We start from the raw sequence: 19,827 nt of genomic DNA, 5'->3' as shown, positions 1-19,827 counted from the left end.
TGGACCTACCCTCTATGAACTTATTCAGTTCTTTTTTTAACCGAATTATGACCATCACAGCGTTTAATGACAATGAGTTCCACAGGTTAGTTGTGTGATGTGTGAAAAAGTACTTCCTCTTGTTTGTATTAAACCTGCTGCCTACTAATTTCATCAGGTGATCTCTGGCATGTGTACTGTGGGAAAGGGTAAACAACACTTCTCTATATACTTTTTCCACACCATTCATGATTTCATGGACCTCTATCATATCCCTTCTTAGTTACCTCTTTTCTAAGATGAACAGCCCTAATCTTTAGTTTCTCCTTGTATGGAAACAATTCCATACTCCTGATCATCTTTGTTGACTTTCTCTGAATCTCTTCCAGTTGCACTATATCCTTTTTGACAAGAACTGGAGACAGTATTCAAGGTGTGGGCACACTGTGTATTTAAATAGTGGCATTATGATACTTTGTCTTATTTTCTATCCCTTTCCTAATAGTTCTTAACATACTGTTAGCCTTCTGACTGATGCTGAAGTTTTCAGAGGACTATCCACAGTGACCTCAAGATCTCTCTTGGGTAGTAATTGCTACTTTGCAACCCATCATTGTTAGGGTCCTACCAAATTCATGGTCCATTTTAGTCAATTTCATGGTCATAGGATTTTAAAAATGGTAAATTTCATTATTTCAGATATTTAAATCTGAAATTTCACAGTTCTGAACTGGGACAGGGACAATTTAACTGTAGGGGTCCTGACCCAATTCTGAAGACAGGAGCACAGAAGGGTGGCATGGTATCATTTTGCCACCTTTACTTCTGCGCTGCTGCTGGTGGGGCGCTGCCTTCAGAGCCGGGCACCTGACCAGCAGCAACTTCTCTCCAGCCACCCAGCTCTGAAGGCAGCGCAGAAGTAAGGGTGGCAATACCGCAAACCCCTAAAATAACCTTGCGATCCCCCCCCCTCTTTTGTTCAGGACCCCCAGTTTGAGAAACACTGGACTCCCCTATCTGTATAGTATAGGGTAAAAGTATACACAAGACCAGATTTCATGGTCCATGACGCTTTTTTCACGACCATGAATTTGGTAGGGCCCTAATCATTGTATATGGAAAGTGAGGATTATTTTTTCCAATATGCATTACTTTGAATTGATTGAATTTCATCTGCCATTTTATTGCCCAGTCAGCAGTTTGTGAGATCTCTCTAACTCCCTGCAGTCTGCTTTGGACTTAACTTGAGTAATTTTGTATCACCTATAAACTTTGTCATTTCATTATTCGCCCTCTTTTCCAGATAATTTATGAATATGTAGAACAGCAAAGATCCCAGTACACATCCTGGGAGGACCCCGCTGTCCTCATCTCTCCATAGTGAAGACTGACCATTTATTCCTACCCTTTGTCTTCTGTCTTTCAAACAGTTATTATTAATTAATATGGAGATATACCTATCTCATAGAACTGGAAGGGAGCTTGCAAGGTCATCGAGTCCAGTCCCCTGCCTTCACAGCAGGACCAAGTACCGTCCCTGACAGATTTTTGCCCCAGATCCCTAAATGGACCCCTCAAGGATTGAACTCACAACCCTGGGTTTAGCAGGCCAATGCTCAAACCACCGAGCTATCCCTCCCCTCAAACTGATTCATGAGAGGACCTTCCCTTTTATCCAATGACATCTAAGTTTCCTTAAGAGCCTTTGGTGAGGGATCTGGTCAAAGGCTTTCTGAAAATCCAAGTACACTACATTGACTGGATCACGCTTGTCCACATGCTTGTTGACACCCTCAGAGGATTCTAACCGATTGGTGAGTCATGACTTCCCTTTACAAATGCCATGTTGACTCTTCCCCCCCAACAAATCATGTTTATCTATGTGTGATAATTTTGTTCTTCGCTGTAGTTTAAACCAATTTGCCTGGTACCGAGTAGACTGGAAATGGTATCAGAAGCCTGAGTGTAAATTCTGACTGGTTAAGGAGGAGAATGGGACTGGGACAAGGAGCAAGTGGTGGGGTAGAGACGAGGACCAGTTGGACACGATGGGGCAGAAGAGTCTGTGCCCACTAGAACACACTTTCCTCCAGTGCCTAGAATGGAACCCTATGTCCCAGACTCTCAGCATTCCTCGGCTGTGACCAAATATCGTCAAATGTTTCATTCCTCTCTAGTGCTGATCCACACAGAGAATGACAACCTATTACTGCTATCAGTTACTTTGTCAACTTGTAGTAGAAGTCTGGTGGATTTAACAGGTTCTAGTCCTGTTGATGACCCACGATGGTGTCAATATGATGCCACATGATGATTTTTTCTTAAACCCTGTAAGTTATATGCAAAAAATTACATTAAAAACAACCATCTTCCACCCAAATTCAAGCACTCAAAAGCTAGGCAATGTCAGAATTAAGATTGCACTGACATTGCCTAGCTTTTGAGTGCTTGATTTTGTAACCTTAAAAATGTTTTTTTAAACACAGTTTTTGCATGTCATCTATATTAAGTTTGATATATATTTGATATACATATTGTTCAAAACAATTGAAAAAACAATGTCTACTTTAAACTCAGTGTGCTAACAGGAATTAGGCAATGAAGTGAAGCAATTAGTGTTTCTTCTCTGCTAGCAAAAAGGATATCTAGAGGAAGAATATTTGAGGAGAATGTGTGCCTAGAAATGTAAATTGTAACCCTAAAAAACCCTCAGTACCAACTAGTGAAGAGTTCACTGTTCTGCAACAGTAACTCTTGAGAGGCCTGAAACACTCATTACAAACATTGCTTTCATAGTATTTATCCAAAAAGGGTAAAGTGAGGAATTTAATAAAAATGTTTGTCATACCAATTCTCAAACTTTGTGAGATGGATGGATGGATGGATATTTAAGGAGTTTTGTATATGTACAGAACTGACAACAGGTTTTGGGTTAGACAAAGGACATTGAATCACCGGTCTCTCTGTTGGCCACGTAGATTAAGCATTGTGGGCCAACACGGATGTCAAAAAGGGGGATAGGAAGTCAACAGGTGACAACACCAGAGAATAAACCCCAGGGGATCATTCTGACTCTGGAAACAAAACAATGAAATTTTGGGTATGAGAAGAAGGCAAAGAACACCTTTTTATCCTTTACTGAGGAAGCAAAAAGGACAGTGCTTTTTATATTAATGAAAAGGAGATCCCAGCCATGTTGGTTGGTTGAAGCTGGGAGACTGCTTTAGGTGAGAAACCACATCATACAAGGATTTCAGACTGTTAAAGTTAAGTTTAGACTCGAAGAAGCACGATATACTTTTTGTTTTATATGTAACCATTTCTGTTTCCGTTACCCTTATTCAGTATCTCTTAAATGTTAGCCTTTGATAAGAAATTTAGGATTATTTTTGCACGAGAAATATATTGCAGGACTGTGATGTTATAAAGGATCTGATCCTGAGTTGTACCAATCAAACTGAGTGTATACTGCTCCCTTAGGAACAGCAAACCTGGTAATTTCTTTGAGAGTCCGGTGGTTAAGAACTGGAGATTGCAGGGAGTGCTCCAAGGACTCAGGGGTTGGTGTGTGCCTATCATTAGCCTCCAGAGAGAGACACCAGAACTACATGCAGTTTTCAAGGTGTTGGCGTACCATGGGTTTATACAGTGGCATTATGACATTTTCTGTCTTATTATCTATCCTTTCGTAGTGGTTCCTAACATTTTATTAGCTTTTTTGACTGCTGCTGCACGTTGAGTGGATGTTTTCAGGGAACTATCCATGATGACCCCAAGCTCTCTTTTTTGAGTGGTAAAAGCTAATTTAGACCTCATCATTTTGTACATATACTTGGGATTATTTTTTCCAATGTGCATTACTTTGCATTTATCAACACGGAATTTCACCTCAGTTTGTTGGCCAGTCACTCAGTTTAGTGAAATTCCTTTGCAACTCTTCACAGTGTGCTTTACACTTAACTATCTTGAGTAATTTAGTATTGACTGCACATTTTGCCATCTCACAGTTCACCCATTTTTCCAGTCTTCCCCCGCCCCCCCCCCCCCCATCCCACCGCAGTTTTCCATTTTATGGTCTTATGCATTTAGCACCTTTGAACATCAGGCCATTTAAGACACATCTACACTGGAGGGGAAAAAAAAAAAAAACAACCCCGAAGCAGCAAGTCTCAGAGCTTGCGTCAACTGATTCTGGCTCACACCAAGAAGCTAAAAATAGCAGCGTAGACTTCCCCACTTGCACTGAACCCTGTGCTCTGGGACACTCCCTCCTTGCTGGGTCTCAGAGTCCAGATGTCTACGCTGCTATTTTTAACCCTGTAGAGCGAGCCTCGTGAGCCCAAGTCAACTGACCTGGGCTCTGCGACTCACAGCCGCAAGTTAGTTTGTTTTTTCCCCACTGTAGATGTACCTTTAATTGGGTAGTGAACGTGGACTTGAGTGTAACTTTAAGCAACTCATCTTAAAAGAAAAACAGTTCCAGAACAAGTTAGTAACCATTTTTTCCTCTTCATGTGATTGCACATGTCCATTCCTCTTCAGGACACTCAAAAACATCTGCTATAGCCACTTGAGCTAGAAAAGCTGCTGAAGTTGCTTGGGATTTTGTCAAGTGTGTGCCATCACTATGCTTGGTGGGGTTATATTGGCAATGTCATAGCAATGCACATGCAAGAGGAAATCCATGACGAACAGTTGAGATGAGTATCAAAGCAATCTAGTCCTGTCCAAGTAAAAATGCCCTTCTGACATCTAAGGTATGGAGTCGCTCCTCATCTTTAGGAGGATGAGGCTTAGGGAAAAGAGCTGGTAAGTTTATTGCTGGTAAGTCAAAAATTTTGGATGCTGGCCTAAGTACACTTTGTCTTTCTGAAAGACTGTGTAGGAGGGGTCATCTACCAAGACTCCTAATTTCCCCATCTTCCTCACAGAGGTAACTGCTACCAAAAATGCCCCTTTCATGGCTAGATGAAGAGCAGGTAGCCATTGGTTCAAAGGGTGGACTCATCAACCTTGATAACATAAGATTCAAAACCCAGGTAGGGAAAGGATCTGTCTCTTGAGGATATAATCTGTCCAAACCCTTTAAGATCCTAATTAACATGGGATTGGAAAATACTGAGTCACTCGTGATTGCAGGGCAGAAGCAGAGATAGTTTCCAGATGAACTCTGATAGAACTACCAGATACGTCTTGCTGTTTCAGGTGGAACAAATAGTCCAGAACATGTATAAAAGTGTAGACTGGCAAAATCTCTTTTCCCTAAGACCATGAGGAGAACTGCTTCCATTTTAGCAAGTAAGTGCACCTAGTCAAAGGCTTTCTCCTATTCAGGAGAAAGTTTGTTTTGCACAGTCTCTAAACAGACCACCTCCTGAGGCATTAACCATGGAGCATCCAGACCAGGAGATAAAGAGCATCAGGGTTGGAATCAAGCAGGCGACCGTTGTCCTGTGAGATCAGGTCTGATTCTGGAGGAAGTGTCAAGGGAGGCCTGGTGGAGAGAGACATTAAAGTAGAGAACCAGTGCTGATTAGGCAATACCAGTGCTGTGAGGATTATGTGAACACAATCCTGCTCAATCTTGAGCAATGCTCTGGGAAAGCATGGACTAGAAGGGCAAGCATGCAGCAGTTTGTCGTTCCAGAGTATGAGGAAGGCGTCCATGAGACATCCCTGACTGTGACCTGCTCTTGGACAGAAGAGTCAGCACTTCCAGTGGTGGCAAGCAGGAAACAGGTCTAGGTGAGGCCCCCCACATGACAGAAAAATTAGTCTTCTTATATCAAGCCTGCGAGATCACTCATGTTCTCTGCTGAAAGACCTGCTCAAGTGGTCTGCCAAACTGTTCTGAATCTCTGGCAGGTGAGATGCATTGGGGTAAATCATGCTGGTGATACAAAACTCCCAAACTGTATCACTTTTTCCACAGAGATGAGCTGACATGGCCCTCTCTGTCTGTTCACATTGGACATTGCTGCTGTGTTGTCCATGAGGACATCCCTTGATCTGAGGGAGGAAAGCCCAATATGCTAGATGAATGGCCCTCAACTCTCACACATTTATGTGGAGAACTAAATCTTGTTGTGAACAGACACCTTGAGTCCTCAGGTTTCCTAGGTCAGTGGCTCTCAACCTTTCCACACTACTGTACCCCTTGCAGGATTTGTCTGATTTGTCTAGTGTACCCCAACTTTCACCTTACTTAAAAATACTTGCTTACAAAATCAGACATAAAAATACAAGTGTCACAGCACACTATTACTGAAAAATTGCTTACTTTCTCATTTTTACCATATAATTATAAAATAAATCAATTGGAATATAACTATTGTACCTACATTTCCATGTATAGTATATAGAGTAGTATAACTAAATCATTGTTTGTCCTGACTTCTCTAGTGCTCTGTTGTAAAACTAGGCAAATGTCTAAATGAGTTGATGTACCTGCTGGAAGGACTCTGTGTACCCTCAGGGGTACATGCATCACTTGTTGAGAACCATTGCCCCAGGTGAGCCCCACCCCACAACCCAGAGAAGAAACATCCATAACCAGAATCAGTGTGGGTAGGGGAGTAGCAAAGAAACTCCAATACACATATTGGTTGGATCCATCCACCAATCCAAAGAGGCTAACACTCCTGTAGGCACTCAAGCCAGCATGTCTAATGGGTGGCAGGTTGGGGAGCATACTGAGCTTACTCATCTCTGTGCTATCCTGAAATGAAGTCTGTCGTGCCCAAATATATACGTGCAGGAAGCTATATGCCCCACAAGTCTGAAACAGTTCCTTACAGTCATGACTGGATGAGCTTTTAGGTCTGAAGAAATGGTTAACATTATCTGAAATCTGTTTTTCAGGACTGCTCCTTTGAAGTCTCATCTGGAGACTGACTTGTCCTCATTGATCAGCAAATCCAGAACTCTGAAGAGGGACCAGATCTTGGCCATACTCCATTTTACCTGTCTCTTGGGCCAACCCTTTACTGCCCAGTCATCCAGGTATGGAAGTACTTGTACCCCCGTTTCCTTTAGAAACACAGTCACCACCACACATTTTGTAATTACCCACAGGGCCGTGGATAGATCAAATGGTAGGAATGTAAACTGATCCTGGGTGTTGACTAGAAATCTTAGGAATCTCCTGAGGCTTTGACAGATAGCCACATGAAAATATGCATCCCTCAAGTCAAAGGCAGCGTACCAGTCACTGGGATCAAGGGAGGGAAAAATGGAGACTAGAGTGACCATACAAAACCTTATTTTCTTTATACGTTTATTCATCTCTTGCAGGTCTAATACGGATCTGAGGCCTCCCTTTGCCTTTGGAATCAGGAAGTGGCGTGAATAAAACCCTTTCCCTTTGTGCAGAGGAGGAACCTCATCTGTAGCTCCAAAAAAGAGAAGAGACTGCACCTCTTGAACGAGGACAGCCTTGTGAGAGTGGGTTTTGAAGAGAGATGAGGAAGGGGGAGGAACTGAAATAAACTGAAGAGTGTATCCAAGTTCCACAGGACTTAGAACCCATTGATCTGTGGTAATATGGGCCCAAGCACACAGGAAGTGGGATAACCTGCTGGAAAAAACGGGTGGGAGAAACTGGTGTAATGCAGACTGGTAAACTGCCCTCAATATGGCAATCAATCAGACTGCTTGGCATTTCTGGGCTGCCTGGAAAGAGTCCCAGAGGAAGAAAAATGCAGATTCCTCCTCCTATGATTTGTCCCCTTCTTTCTGGACTGGTCAGAATGTCTAGGCATGAACAGCTGATAAAGGTGCAATGACTGAGGGAGGAACTGTTTCTTTTTAGGATATGGGGTGTAAATTCCTGAAGACTTCAACTTAGCCCTCCAGTCCTTCAGACTATGAAGTTTCTCATCAGTGTGCTGCAAAATAAGAGTCGGATCCTCAAAGGGTAGACCATGTATCATCTGCTGCCCCTCCTGTGGAAGAGCCAACAATTAGAGCTATGAGCCTCTGTGCATCACTACTGCAGTTGTCATGGCTCTGACTGCCATATCTGCCCCATCCAGTGAAGCCTGAAGAGACGTCCTGGCAGCCATATTGCCCTCTTCCAGTACTGCCAGAAACTCCTGTCTGGCATCCTCTGGCCATTTTTACATGCATTTAAGGACATCATGCCAGAGGGAGAAATCATATCTAGTCATCAGGGCTTGCTGGTTCGCAATATAACATTGCAGGCCAGCAGTGCAATATTTTTTTCCATCTGAAAGGTCTAATCTCTTTGCCTCCCTTTGGGGTGGAAGAAGGTTGTCCTAGACATTCCTTTCATTTAGTGCCAAAATCACTAAGGACCCTGGGAAGGGCAGTGTGTAGAAATGTTCAAATCCCCAGGAAGGAACATCGTATCTCCACTCAGTCCTCTTAGCTGTTGGAGGCAAAGACGATGGCATTTGCCACAATACATTTGCGGGCTCCAATATGGCTCACTTATAGGGAGCATCAGAATGAAAGTCCTGTCAACCCCAATACGTCACCCACCTATGAGAGGACAGCAGCAGTGCTTTATCATGAAAACAAGCACCTAAGCTCTGCTAAGAGAAGTTCTTGTTCCACAATATGGCCAACTATGGCAGCAACTGAGACACGTGCAAATCACATTGAGAAGAGCTCACCATTTATATTACACAAAATAAAGGTGCAATTAGACTTTGGTATGCTATCATGTGATCTATTTGGCATGCTAGGACAGGAGACCTCTCTCTCGAGAAAACTATGCATTATGGTGCCCATCTACAATCATTTTAAGACACATCTTTCATATTTTGCATGTTAGTAGATGGAGACCCAAGACTTAGATTTAGGGTTGTAAGACTATGCTGAAGAAGTAAAGGGTCGGGATTCTTAAGGATGCATTAGAAATCAAAGTGATACTGAAGACTTCTGCCAGCCATGTCACAAAAATAGCCACTTAGTTTCCAAGTACTTAACACACACTAATCTAGTTTACTTTCACCCTTCAAGCAAATATTTTGTTCTCTAAAATCTTGTGCAGTATCAAAGACAAAATGTCCTCAAATGAGGGGGAAAACTATTCTATAAATTCAATTTAATTTACTGACAAAACTGGAGACACTTATGTCAAATGCAAAGTTGAGAAATATAATACAAATTAAGTTGAAAACAAAATACAGTGCAGCCAATACTGAAGTGCTTCTGTTTTCACTGTCAATGAAAGACTCTTGTCTTAAAAACAGTATTCATAAATTCAATTATTTTTCCAAGCAAAAAGTGACAACGTAAACATACTCTACCACTGTGTAATTCTACTCCATAGAATTCAAGGGTTCGTGCTATGTTTATATAACAGGACTCTGCTTCAGATTGCTTGAGACCACTAAAGAAAAAAAAAAAGAAAAAAGTTATTAATTTTAACTACCTTAAGTTAGAACAAGAAATTAAGCTCACTGACTTGACTATTTTAACTTATTACAAATGTTTCTTTTCAAAACAGAAGAATCCTGTAGTCTGGAGGCTGACAGGTTGATCATACCTGCAAATAGCACAGAAGCAGCTAAAAGATTCAGTATTTTAGCTCCTTCTAGACGCCTCCTATATAATCCAGGGAATTGCATCACAGCCCCATTTGAGCATAAGAACGGCCATACTGGGTCAGACCAAAGGTCCATCTAGCCCAGTATCCTGTCTTCCAACAGTGGCCAATGCCAGGTGCCCCAGAGGGAATGAACAGATAATCATCAAGTGATTCATTCCCTGTCACTCATTCCCAGCTTCTGGCAAACAGAAGCAACTTTCGAAGTCTGAACCTTTAAATAACTAAAAACATAAGGCATAACTATTCACAGGGGTGGAAAAGATTCCATACCAATTGCTATTCTCACACAGAGTCATGCTTGTGCTCCAGTCTAGTGATTAACTGAAAGTAGCAAGCAGCCTACCCCAAAGAACAAGCAGAGGAAGAGCACAATGAAAGGAGATAATTAAAGAAACCCAGCTACCAAAAAAACAATATATGAAGAAGTTACATCTACTTTAGTGTTTTATGAATGAACAAAGAAATTATCAGAAAGCTACTCCGCAAATCTCCTCATAAAACCTTCTATTTGTTTTTGCCAGAGATGTGGTAACAGACCTTGATAAATGTGCTGCAAGATTTGGAAGAGGGTTTCCCCCAGTCTTCTTGTAAGCTTCTGCGTTTGCTAACCTGAACTGCTGGGATATGTTGGCTTTGAAGCTTTCACACCTTTGTTCTTCCCAGCATAGGAGAGGAACAAGACATGAAATTTCCTAATTGGAAATAATTTGATCTGCACGTATCAGGTGTCACCATCTGACCTTTTGAAACTCAGTGCATTTAAGGCAAAACAAACTAAGAGTTACATCCTGGTAAAGATATGTAAGAATCCTCGAGTAGTTCTGACTACCACTTTGTTTTTTTAAAAGGCCTTTCCTGCAGTACTTTACAGACCATGCAACATACTAACTGATCATTCTAGCGGAAGTGATTGAAAACCAGAAAGACAAACTTAATAGAAAGGAAGTATAATGATGAAGGAAGCCCAGTCCAACTTAGTTACTGCCCTAAAGGATCTAGGGATGAGAGGAGAAAAAGACAACTATTTGCCAGATGAACTTCTGAAGGCGGTTGAGTGAGGTACCTTGATTTGAGAGTCCTGAGGCTAATGAAGCTACCAAATGACCTGAAATCAGGAATTGTAAGAAACTGTCATGGCCTTACAGCTATAGTAAGAAAACCAGGTTATGAAGACTTTCCAGATGCAGTAGTAACTCTAGATCAGGGGTTCTCAAACTTCATTACACCACGACCCCCTTCTGACAATAAAAATTTCGACATGATCCCGGAGTGGGGGCAGAGCCTGAGCCCGCACAAGCCCCGCCGCCTCAGGCAGGGGGGCCAAAGCCTAAGTCCAAGCCCCGCTGCCCCGGGCAGGGGGGGAAACCCTTGGACTTCAGTTCCGCGCCACAGAAAGTCTAACACCAGCCCTGGCAACCCCATTAAAACGGGGTCACAACTCACTTTGGGGTCCTGACCCACAGTTTGAGAACCGCTGCTCTAGATGTAAAATCCTTCCTAAATCAAAGGAGGCCATCTAGCAGGTGCTCAGTATAAACCTTCAAGTCCATTCTCTCAAATTCCAGGTCATTAAATATGTCTGTTAGTCTGCCTGGAAGTGGCCACTACAGTGACCACTGCAACAACAGATCTACAGCAGGACTTAAGGACATCTCCAACCAGGAAAACCAGGGCCAACAATGTCAAAAAAGAATGAAGTGGATTACATTGACTATGTCCTTCTCTGATCACTGTGACAACACTAGGAAAGAGTGACTTGGGAGGATGACATATATCAAAGGGTATAAGCATAACTAGCCACCATTCTTTCCTGAGGTCCAGGTAGTTTACTCAGAACTGCAGTTCCACTGACTGCTGCATCTAGAAAATTGCCAAAAGGATACTGTTCTTTGAACATTGCCTGGAATAGGAAAAGTCTTGGAGATGTTTGCATCCCAGGACTGCAACCCAACACATCTCCTACTATGTTGGAACAGTAGAGAGAAATCACAATAATCATTTGGTTATCTGACAGTTGATTAATATAGAAAGTTAAGAATTGAAGTCTGTGTGTTTATGAGTCCTATCAACTGCATTTGCAAAATTTTGATCAGGGCCTTAATTCTACTAAGATGGAAAAAAACGCACACAATATGCCTACAGAAAAGGAGCAGATGTAGTATCATAAGCCCTAAACTAAACAACAGAATTTAATCATGAGTTTGTGTACATAACCTGCACCAAAGCTGTAGGTGTCCAGAAAACCAAATCAAAGAAGGAATCAGAAGACAAGCATAAAAATCCTACCTGCTCCGGTGAAGAGAAATGTTTGGTCACCTAACCAGAGACAGTTTGTCAGCATGTTGAGTGGACAAGCTGAAACTACTCCTCATATCTCTTCCCAACGCTCCTGGCAGTCCTTACCCAAAACCAAGAGTTAGTGATATGTCTGGAACCCCTCATGCTGGGTATAGATAGGATATGTTACCCCCAAAACAGAACTTGTAGTTCCTGTAGCTTTTGCCCTAGGGTTAAAGTGTTTATCCTTTTTCCTCAAAATTGCTTGTCAAACTTGGCTACTTTCTTAACAATTTTGTCTAACTACCCCAAAAGCATGTTACCCATTTGGATCAGGTGGATTCCAGAGATGGTGTCCACCTCTTCGGATCACAGTCAGTTGGCTCTCCTAGCTACTATGGTACAAAATAAAGAATGATCAGAAAACCTTGTTATAAAAATCACATATCTACGGAAAGGAGAAATCTTTTTGCAGATTTAGAATTTTTTGTGTGAGTTGAAATAAGAAAGGACAGCCAAGATTCCTGAACATCTGCAGCATTACCAATTAGTTATGGTGTCAACAGCTTTCCTAGCAGATAGTTTGCACACACCAGTGTCTAGAACAAGTGTGTTCAGGAGACTTCTGTGAGCTGGACTCAATCTCTCTCCAAGCTATGGCAGTGTAATGGAGAGAGATATGGAAGTCTTGTGTCAGAAACCACACTGTACATGAGTTTCTCAAGTTTGTAGCATCTTTGTGTGACCTAATCATTTCATCAATTCCACTTTTAGGACTATTGAGGGCAAGAACTCAAACGGGAAACCTGGAAGAGATAAAGCAGGACATGGCTATTTACAGTGCAGTCCCTGCAGTTGTGTAATCCCCATAAAGGGACAGAATTTAAAGGGGACAATCTGGTCTAGGAATTATGTATGGCCTATGGCAGATTTTGCTAACTCACATCAGCTTAGACAGAGTCTATCATACCAAATAAACATAATTTCCCAGGGACCCTAATAAAGGATGGGAAAAATACTTTTATATTTTTTTCCTTCTAATGGACTCCCCTTAGGATATAGGATTTGTCTTAGTGGATCAGATCCTTGGTCTAGCTAATCTAGTATCCTGTCTCAGACACTGGCAATCACCAGATACTTCCAAGGAGGATGTGGAATAATCAGATCCTTCATGAAGGTCTCAGCCTAATCCCTAATAGTTAGAGATTGGCTTTAACCACCAAGCAGAAGGTTTCAAAGGAGGGATTAGGCCCATTAGGAAGTGTGAGGTTCTTTACTAGGCAAATCTGCCCATAGGTCGTCTCCTCAATTATCAAAATCTGATTGCTTCAAATGAGGCAGTTAAACTCCTTGATTATCAGTACTTTGGTGTACCTGCTGAGTTATTTACCATCACCTATCACAAATAAGCATCACAAACACCTGACTCCAGTATTTAAATACTCAGAGAGGAGCCTGAAGAAAAAAAGAAATCTCCTTCCTCACAGGCCCCATCTTTATCCATATTCATATTGTCCACTGCTCTGCAGGGATCCAACTGGTCACTCACTTCCAAAGCTGACAGCTGTCTGCAGTGAGGAGTTGACTTCAGCCCCTCCATTCAGTGCCCCTTCACAATCCTCCACTGGCAAGAGTGATTTCTAACAGTCCCCCACCATTTTCAATTAACTGACTTATATCTGCACCCAGCATACAGGTTTCCAGCCACACCAGTAACCCCACATTTTTGGTACAGACTGACAGCAGTCAGCTTCAGCTTGTCCACTCAAAGTGAATAACAGCCCTGATTAGCAGTGGCCATTGACAGGGAGAGCCAATACCCCTTACAGTGTGGGTGTTACCTCACTTGTGCCCAGGGTTTGGCTGTCTGACTACTCCCGATATTCCATGACAAGGGCCTGGAGATGTCAATAGGGGAGGGAGTAGACAAAGTGCAGGACAGTACCTAAGAGGAATTGCCAGAACCCTTGGGTCTACAGCCTAAATCCTTGAACTAAGAAGAGCTGCTGTGAAAAAGCTGTTCCCTGTGGTACAGAAGCAACATACAGGGGCTGTGATGCAGCACACAGGCTTCTATGGTAGAAGATTGGAAGACACCAAGATCTTTATCATATCTCCTTCTGTGGCCTTTGTGGTCCAGTTAATCCAGTCCATCCATCACAGTCTAGAAGATTCCTTCTATATGTGAGGACCAATTTTCCTTTAGTGTTTTTCACCTTCATCTATGTCACTAACATTCAATGGATGCAAGACTTCTTTTTTCACTTAAAGTAAATTAAATACCTTCCCCTTCCTACCCAACTAATGTTTGCTAGTTACACCTCGCCAAACAAGCAACACAGAATTAAAAGGGTAAAAAGTGACAGATAGATTCAAATTTTTAGTTTTGAAGGGCCTTTACATTTTTTATTTTTGCCTAGAAGACTGAACTTAATTATAATTTAGTTCAATTTGAAGTATTTGTTATGATAAAGGACATAAAAAATAAAAAGTAAACAAAATAAATTTTAATTTGATTTTAGATGAACTTTAAATAGTCAGAAAATTAAAAAGATACTGTAGTACTTTTTTCCTATGTGTTGCAGTCTAAAGGTTAAAACTTTAAAATAGAAATAGAAAGTACTATGCATAATGTAGCACAGAAGTTAACTATTGTCCTGAAGATAACCTCTTTCCTGACTCCTGACCAACAGACTTTCCTTAAAGATACCCAATCCTAGTAGCAAATGTCAACCGTCAGACATTAAGATCCATTTAATGCATCTCTGAGATTAAAACAAAAATGGAAAATTTCATCTCAAAGGTAATGTAAATAAGTTCTGAAAACAACAAAAAAGTCACAATGTAAATTAGAATTCTAACTTCACTCTAGTTGAACATTTGCTAATGCCTTTAATAACTATCAATACAGTACTAGCTGTGTTAGTAACGTACATATAGTCAATAAAAATGTTTCCCCACTTATCCCACACAGCAAATTTCAGCATAGATATGTCAAAGGAATCAAGAAATCCAGCCACAGAATACATGCAAACCAAGCCCACACCCAACACATTTTTTCACTAATGACTAACAGCCATAATGATTCAAAACATTTTAAAATGACATATCTGGCCAGCTGTAATTAGCTACCTCCTTTTCTATCTTAAACAGTAAAACCCAGAAATTATTCATGCTTTCCATAGCCCGATGAGAATCCCACAGGATTTTGATCATGGTCCAAAGCCCTCTAAAGCAAGGAGCTCTCAAAGAAATGCCCTCAATATCTACCTGACAACAACATTAATTTATTATACTTTATAAAATAATCAGTGGCTCAATTAATGAAGATTTGTTTTTAAATTTAACTTATGCTATATTCCCTAGTACATAACTTTTGAATACATATATTTCAAAATCAGAACGCTTAAGCTTATTAAAAACAATATTAATGTAACATTCACCAGGTTAAACTTTCAGGAACATTAACCTTCCCTCCCCTCCCCAATTTTCTTTTTGAACTCATGAGGTGGAGGGGAAGGAGAGGGAATGGGAAAGATAGTAAAAGTATGTGTTTACCTGTGCTGTTCATGTAGTGACTCTACTTTGGTTAAAAAATCTTCGTTCTGATCTGGTATGAAACGATAATTTGAGAGATATCCTGAACGATGTACTGAAGAGTTATGGTCTCCAAACTGAGCTGTTAGGGAAAAAACACATGCACAAAAAAGGTTTCATAGATAGCCTCAGTCTAGTGTAAATACTGTTTACGGGAACTCCCCCTTCCGCACTAAATGGCATATTAACCAAGAGTAAGTATAGTTGTGGAAAACCGCAAGAATTAAAGATTATTTCTCACTGACCACAGTTTTGTTTAACCTACTCAATCTTAAAACAACAGCAAATGAAAATCTCTTCCAACATATAAGTATGCTTACCATAAATACATTTTTGGGCACTGATTAGCTTAATACTTTGTTCAGTTACTCATTTATCCATACTTTTGCTTTGTATGCCATAACAAAACTTGTTAGACCGCACATATTGCACCAGCACAGAATATAACCATGTAAAATGTCACAGGTGAAACAGAATTGTCTAAATCAGGGAAATCAAACTGAGCCCATTTGATGTGTGTGTGGCCCCATTACAGATAAAGAATCTGCAGACTGAAAATTCTTTTTTTAAAAATGTCTTGTATTTAAAACTATAAAGAAAATCTTCCAAACTTTAACTAATGTTGTTTTGTCCCGTTTTAACAACCCAGTTGTCATTTATCCATCTTAACTGAGTGTTAACATTTCTCATGATAACCAATTCCTAATTTGTGCATGGATTTACAACAATCATATATGCACAAATGGCCAAATAAACAAAGGATGGAAATAGTATTCTATACAAGTGCCCATAATCATATTTTCCCACTGAGCGATGCTGAATATAACAGTAAATGGACATATAACAAAAATGGACATATTGTTCTCTAGCAATGGGATATCTGCTATAAATTGAAGGACAGCATATGGCCCTAACTTTGTAGCCTCAGCTCATGAACACAAGTCAAAGATGTAACTCGGCCCTTTCCACAAAATAAGTTTGACACCCTTCGTCTAAAGATCACCCTTTATGGATAGCAAGTCAGAGTTTGTTAAGGTTTTTTTGTTGTTGTTTTGATTCAAGCATTTACCTGCTGCTAAAAGAATTACCTAGAACTAATTTCAGTGGAATTCTAAGTTCACAAGTATAGATGTACCCAAATGACTCAGCAGTAATGCTTTCATATGCCAATCAAAATTACAGAAGTGATATGATACTATGCAAATCACTAGAACATGAACTATTTTTCTCAGCACAGAACAAACAGTACTTATTATAAAACATTTAAAGCATTAAAAATATAGAAAAAGTTACTTGTAAGATATTTTGTGGATAAGCACAAGAACACATACTGGTCTGCACTGCAGAAATTTCAGTATACAATAAAGCCTTGGCCAAGTCACCCAAAGTACATTTTTCTAAACAAGATGCCATTATTTTACAAAAATTTTAAAGGCCATGAAATATGAAATGGCGGGTTATCCAAAGAATCAATATTTCTTCATAAAAGAACCCGTAGCACAACAATTGTAGGATACCTAAAGCAAAGGGAATGCCGAATTTAGGAATACTGGCCAATTAAGATACGAAGGAAAAACCTCTACGCCATATGAACCTTAACTACTGAGATATAAAAGAATGAAAGCTGTCAGCACCTGGGAAAATACAGTCCCATAGCTACTTGTCAGCACTAACTGGGGTCACAACACATATTTAAATGGAAGAGAAAATTAATGGACAAACATGAAGTAATTTAGTTTGGTTACTGTAATGTTCCTGCTGTCCTTTGCTCCTAAATGCCTTTGAAAACAGCTTAATTTTTGTACTAGTTAGCAAAACCCACTCTTGGCAGAAAGATTTGGATTTAATGATAAATATCTAAACAAACTTTAACAATGTTTGTTAAACATTAACTCTTCCTTTGAAAGCAAACCAGTCACTTGTATGAACTGTGCCAAACTGAAAACATTCCATGTCCTGCAACACATTAATGTAGATCCAGGCCAATGCCTTGCACAGATGTGCACAACTAAAGGCTAAGGCTATAAAACCACAAACTTATTAAATGTTTATCCAAAGTAATATATGCTTAATAATGGTATCAAAATAAAATATGCACATTTCAGACAACTGTGTTTTGACTGGAGTGTATACTTATTTTTCCTTTCCAGCAATTAAAATTTCTCAGTCTCTTCCATATAATCTCTGACCCAATATTTTTGTTTTTTGGGGCAAAGCTGAGCGAGGCTTTTTGTTTTTTTTCATACCAAAGTTGGTTTGAAGCATATTCTTGTCAACAGGAGACTACATTGCCAAGAATAGTACATCTTAATTTTCTACTTCAAAATCTATGCTTGTGTTTCTTATCGTAATTTTACCTTCTCTAAAGAGAGTACCTATTGCTCAGTGATTCATTATGAGGTTGGGTTCTTCTAGTTCATCTTCCAAACATGTAGGCTCCTCTTTTCTCTCCCCATCCCCCCTCCTTCCTAGCTAGGGACATCCTTGTCAGGCCAGCAAGGAGGCGCAGGTTAGACTTGCATCTCCAACTCCCCAGACAACTGCAATAGTTGAAGAGATTAACTATAATAAACGCTGCTTAGTACACATTGTAGAAGAGTAGTCTCAAGCATCATCCCACTTTTTTTTTTATTACCTAAACAATGGAAAAGAATTAGGATGTTTTATCTTTCCTGCTTGTGGGCATCTGATGCTCTATGATTCATTGTAACTGAGAAGTAACCAGCAGTATAACAATCTCAACAAACATGAAGAAAACAATCTTCAAGGAAATGGAGCCGGGGGGGGGGGGGGAGAGAAACACATACCTCTTATTTGAATTTGCATTGATCATTTAAAATGTATCTGAAAAGTTTTAATAAAGAAAAAAATCAAAGAAAAAAAAAAAAACAGAACCATTCAAAAAGCCATAGTAAACAAGGAGAGCACACCTATTTAATAGTGCTCGGTCAATGAATGCAATAAAGACCAAATAGCCAAGTGGCAAATTCCTTGGATGAACCCTTGAGATAATATGCCTAACAAGTAGCACAGTTGTGAGAGTCCTCAACGAGGTAAAAGGATGTTTGACAAACATTTAAAGGCCTGAAAAATTCCTGTGTCTCTGTCTGTCTGTCTGTCTATCTATCTATATATATATGGTGGATATTTATGCTTTGTGGCCCTGGCCTCCCATGTAATTCTAAAAATGGTTCAGATTTTCCCCAAGGTTTAGTTTTGTATAAAAGACTTTCACTGCCTGGTTAAAGTGTGTAACAGTTTCTCTTGGTTGTTGAAAGGCTTAGGTCATACACAAGAATAACAGGAGTACTTGTGGCACCTTAGAGACTAACAAATTTATTAGAGCATAAGCTTTCGTGGGCTACAACCCACTTCTTCGGATGCATATAGAGTGAACCATATATTGAGGAGATATATATACACACACATACAGAGAGCATGAACAGGTGGGAGTTGTCTTACCAACTCTGAGAGGCCAATTAAGTAAGAGGAAAAAAACTTTTGGAGTGATAATCAAGATGGCTCAGTACAGACAGTTTGATAAGAAGCAAGTGTGAAAATACTTACAAGGGGAGATAGATTCAATGTTTGTAATGGCTCAGCCATTCCCAATCCCTATTTAGCCCTGAGTTGATTGTGTCTAGTTTGCATATCAATTCCAGCTCAGCAGTCTCTCCTTGGAGTCTGTTTTTGAAGTTTTTCTGTTTTAAGATAGCCACCCGCAGGTCTGTCAAAGAATGGCCAGACAGGTTAAAGTGTTCTCCCACTGGTTTTTGAGTATTATGATTCCTGATGTCAGATTTGTGTCCATTAATTCTTTTGCGTAGAGACTGTCCGGTTTGGCCAATGTACATGGCAGAGGGGCATTGCTGGCACATGATGGCATATATCACATTGGTAGATGTGCAGGTGAACGAGCCACAGATGGTATGGCTGATGTGATTAGGCCCTATGATGGTGTCACTTGAATAGATATGTGGACAGAGTTGGCATCGGGCTTTGTTACAAGGATAGGTTCCTGGGTCAGTGTTTTTGTTCAGTGATGTGTGGTTGCTGGTGAGTATTTGCTTTAGGTTGGGGGGTTGTCTGTAAGCGAGGACAGGTCTGTCTCCCAAGATCTGTGAGAGTAAAGGATCATCTTTCAGGATAGGTTGTAGATCTCTGATGATGCGCTGGAGAGGTTTTAGTTGGGGGCTGAAGGTGACAGCTAGTGGTGTTCTGTTATTTTCTTTGTTGGCCCTGTCTTGTAGGAGGTGACTTCTGGGTACTCGTCTGGCTCTGTCAATCTGTTTTTTCACTTCAGCAGGTGCTTGTCTCTAACCTGGTGGCTGAACTCTGTGACTTTGTCCTCACCCACAACTATTTCACATTTGGGGACAATATATACCTTCAAGTCA

The 19,827-nt window shown here is 40.5% G+C and overlaps 1 protein-coding gene across 2 annotated transcripts in view; it reads right to left on the bottom strand.

Moving 5' to 3' along the window:
- The window catches only part of PTPN3 (protein tyrosine phosphatase non-receptor type 3), a 206,214-nt gene that overhangs the window by 141,043 nt on the left and 45,344 nt on the right, over positions 1–19,827 (bottom strand). For both annotated transcript variants that reach the window (XM_065398552.1, XM_065398553.1), the window contains exons 7-8: positions 15,392–15,512; positions 9,250–9,337 (exon numbers count right to left, since the gene is read on the bottom strand). In XM_065398552.1, the coding sequence (XP_065254624.1) occupies positions 9,250–9,337; positions 15,392–15,512 (209 nt within the window). The remainder of the gene's footprint in view (positions 1–9,249; positions 9,338–15,391; positions 15,513–19,827) is intronic.

The sequence above is a fragment of the Emys orbicularis genome, chromosome 2, assembly GCF_028017835.1.
Source record: "Emys orbicularis isolate rEmyOrb1 chromosome 2, rEmyOrb1.hap1, whole genome shotgun sequence".
Classification (NCBI taxonomy): domain Eukaryota; kingdom Metazoa; phylum Chordata; order Testudines; family Emydidae; genus Emys; species Emys orbicularis.
Note: the sequence above shows the minus strand (reverse complement) of the source record. Positions and strands in the feature narration are given on the sequence as shown.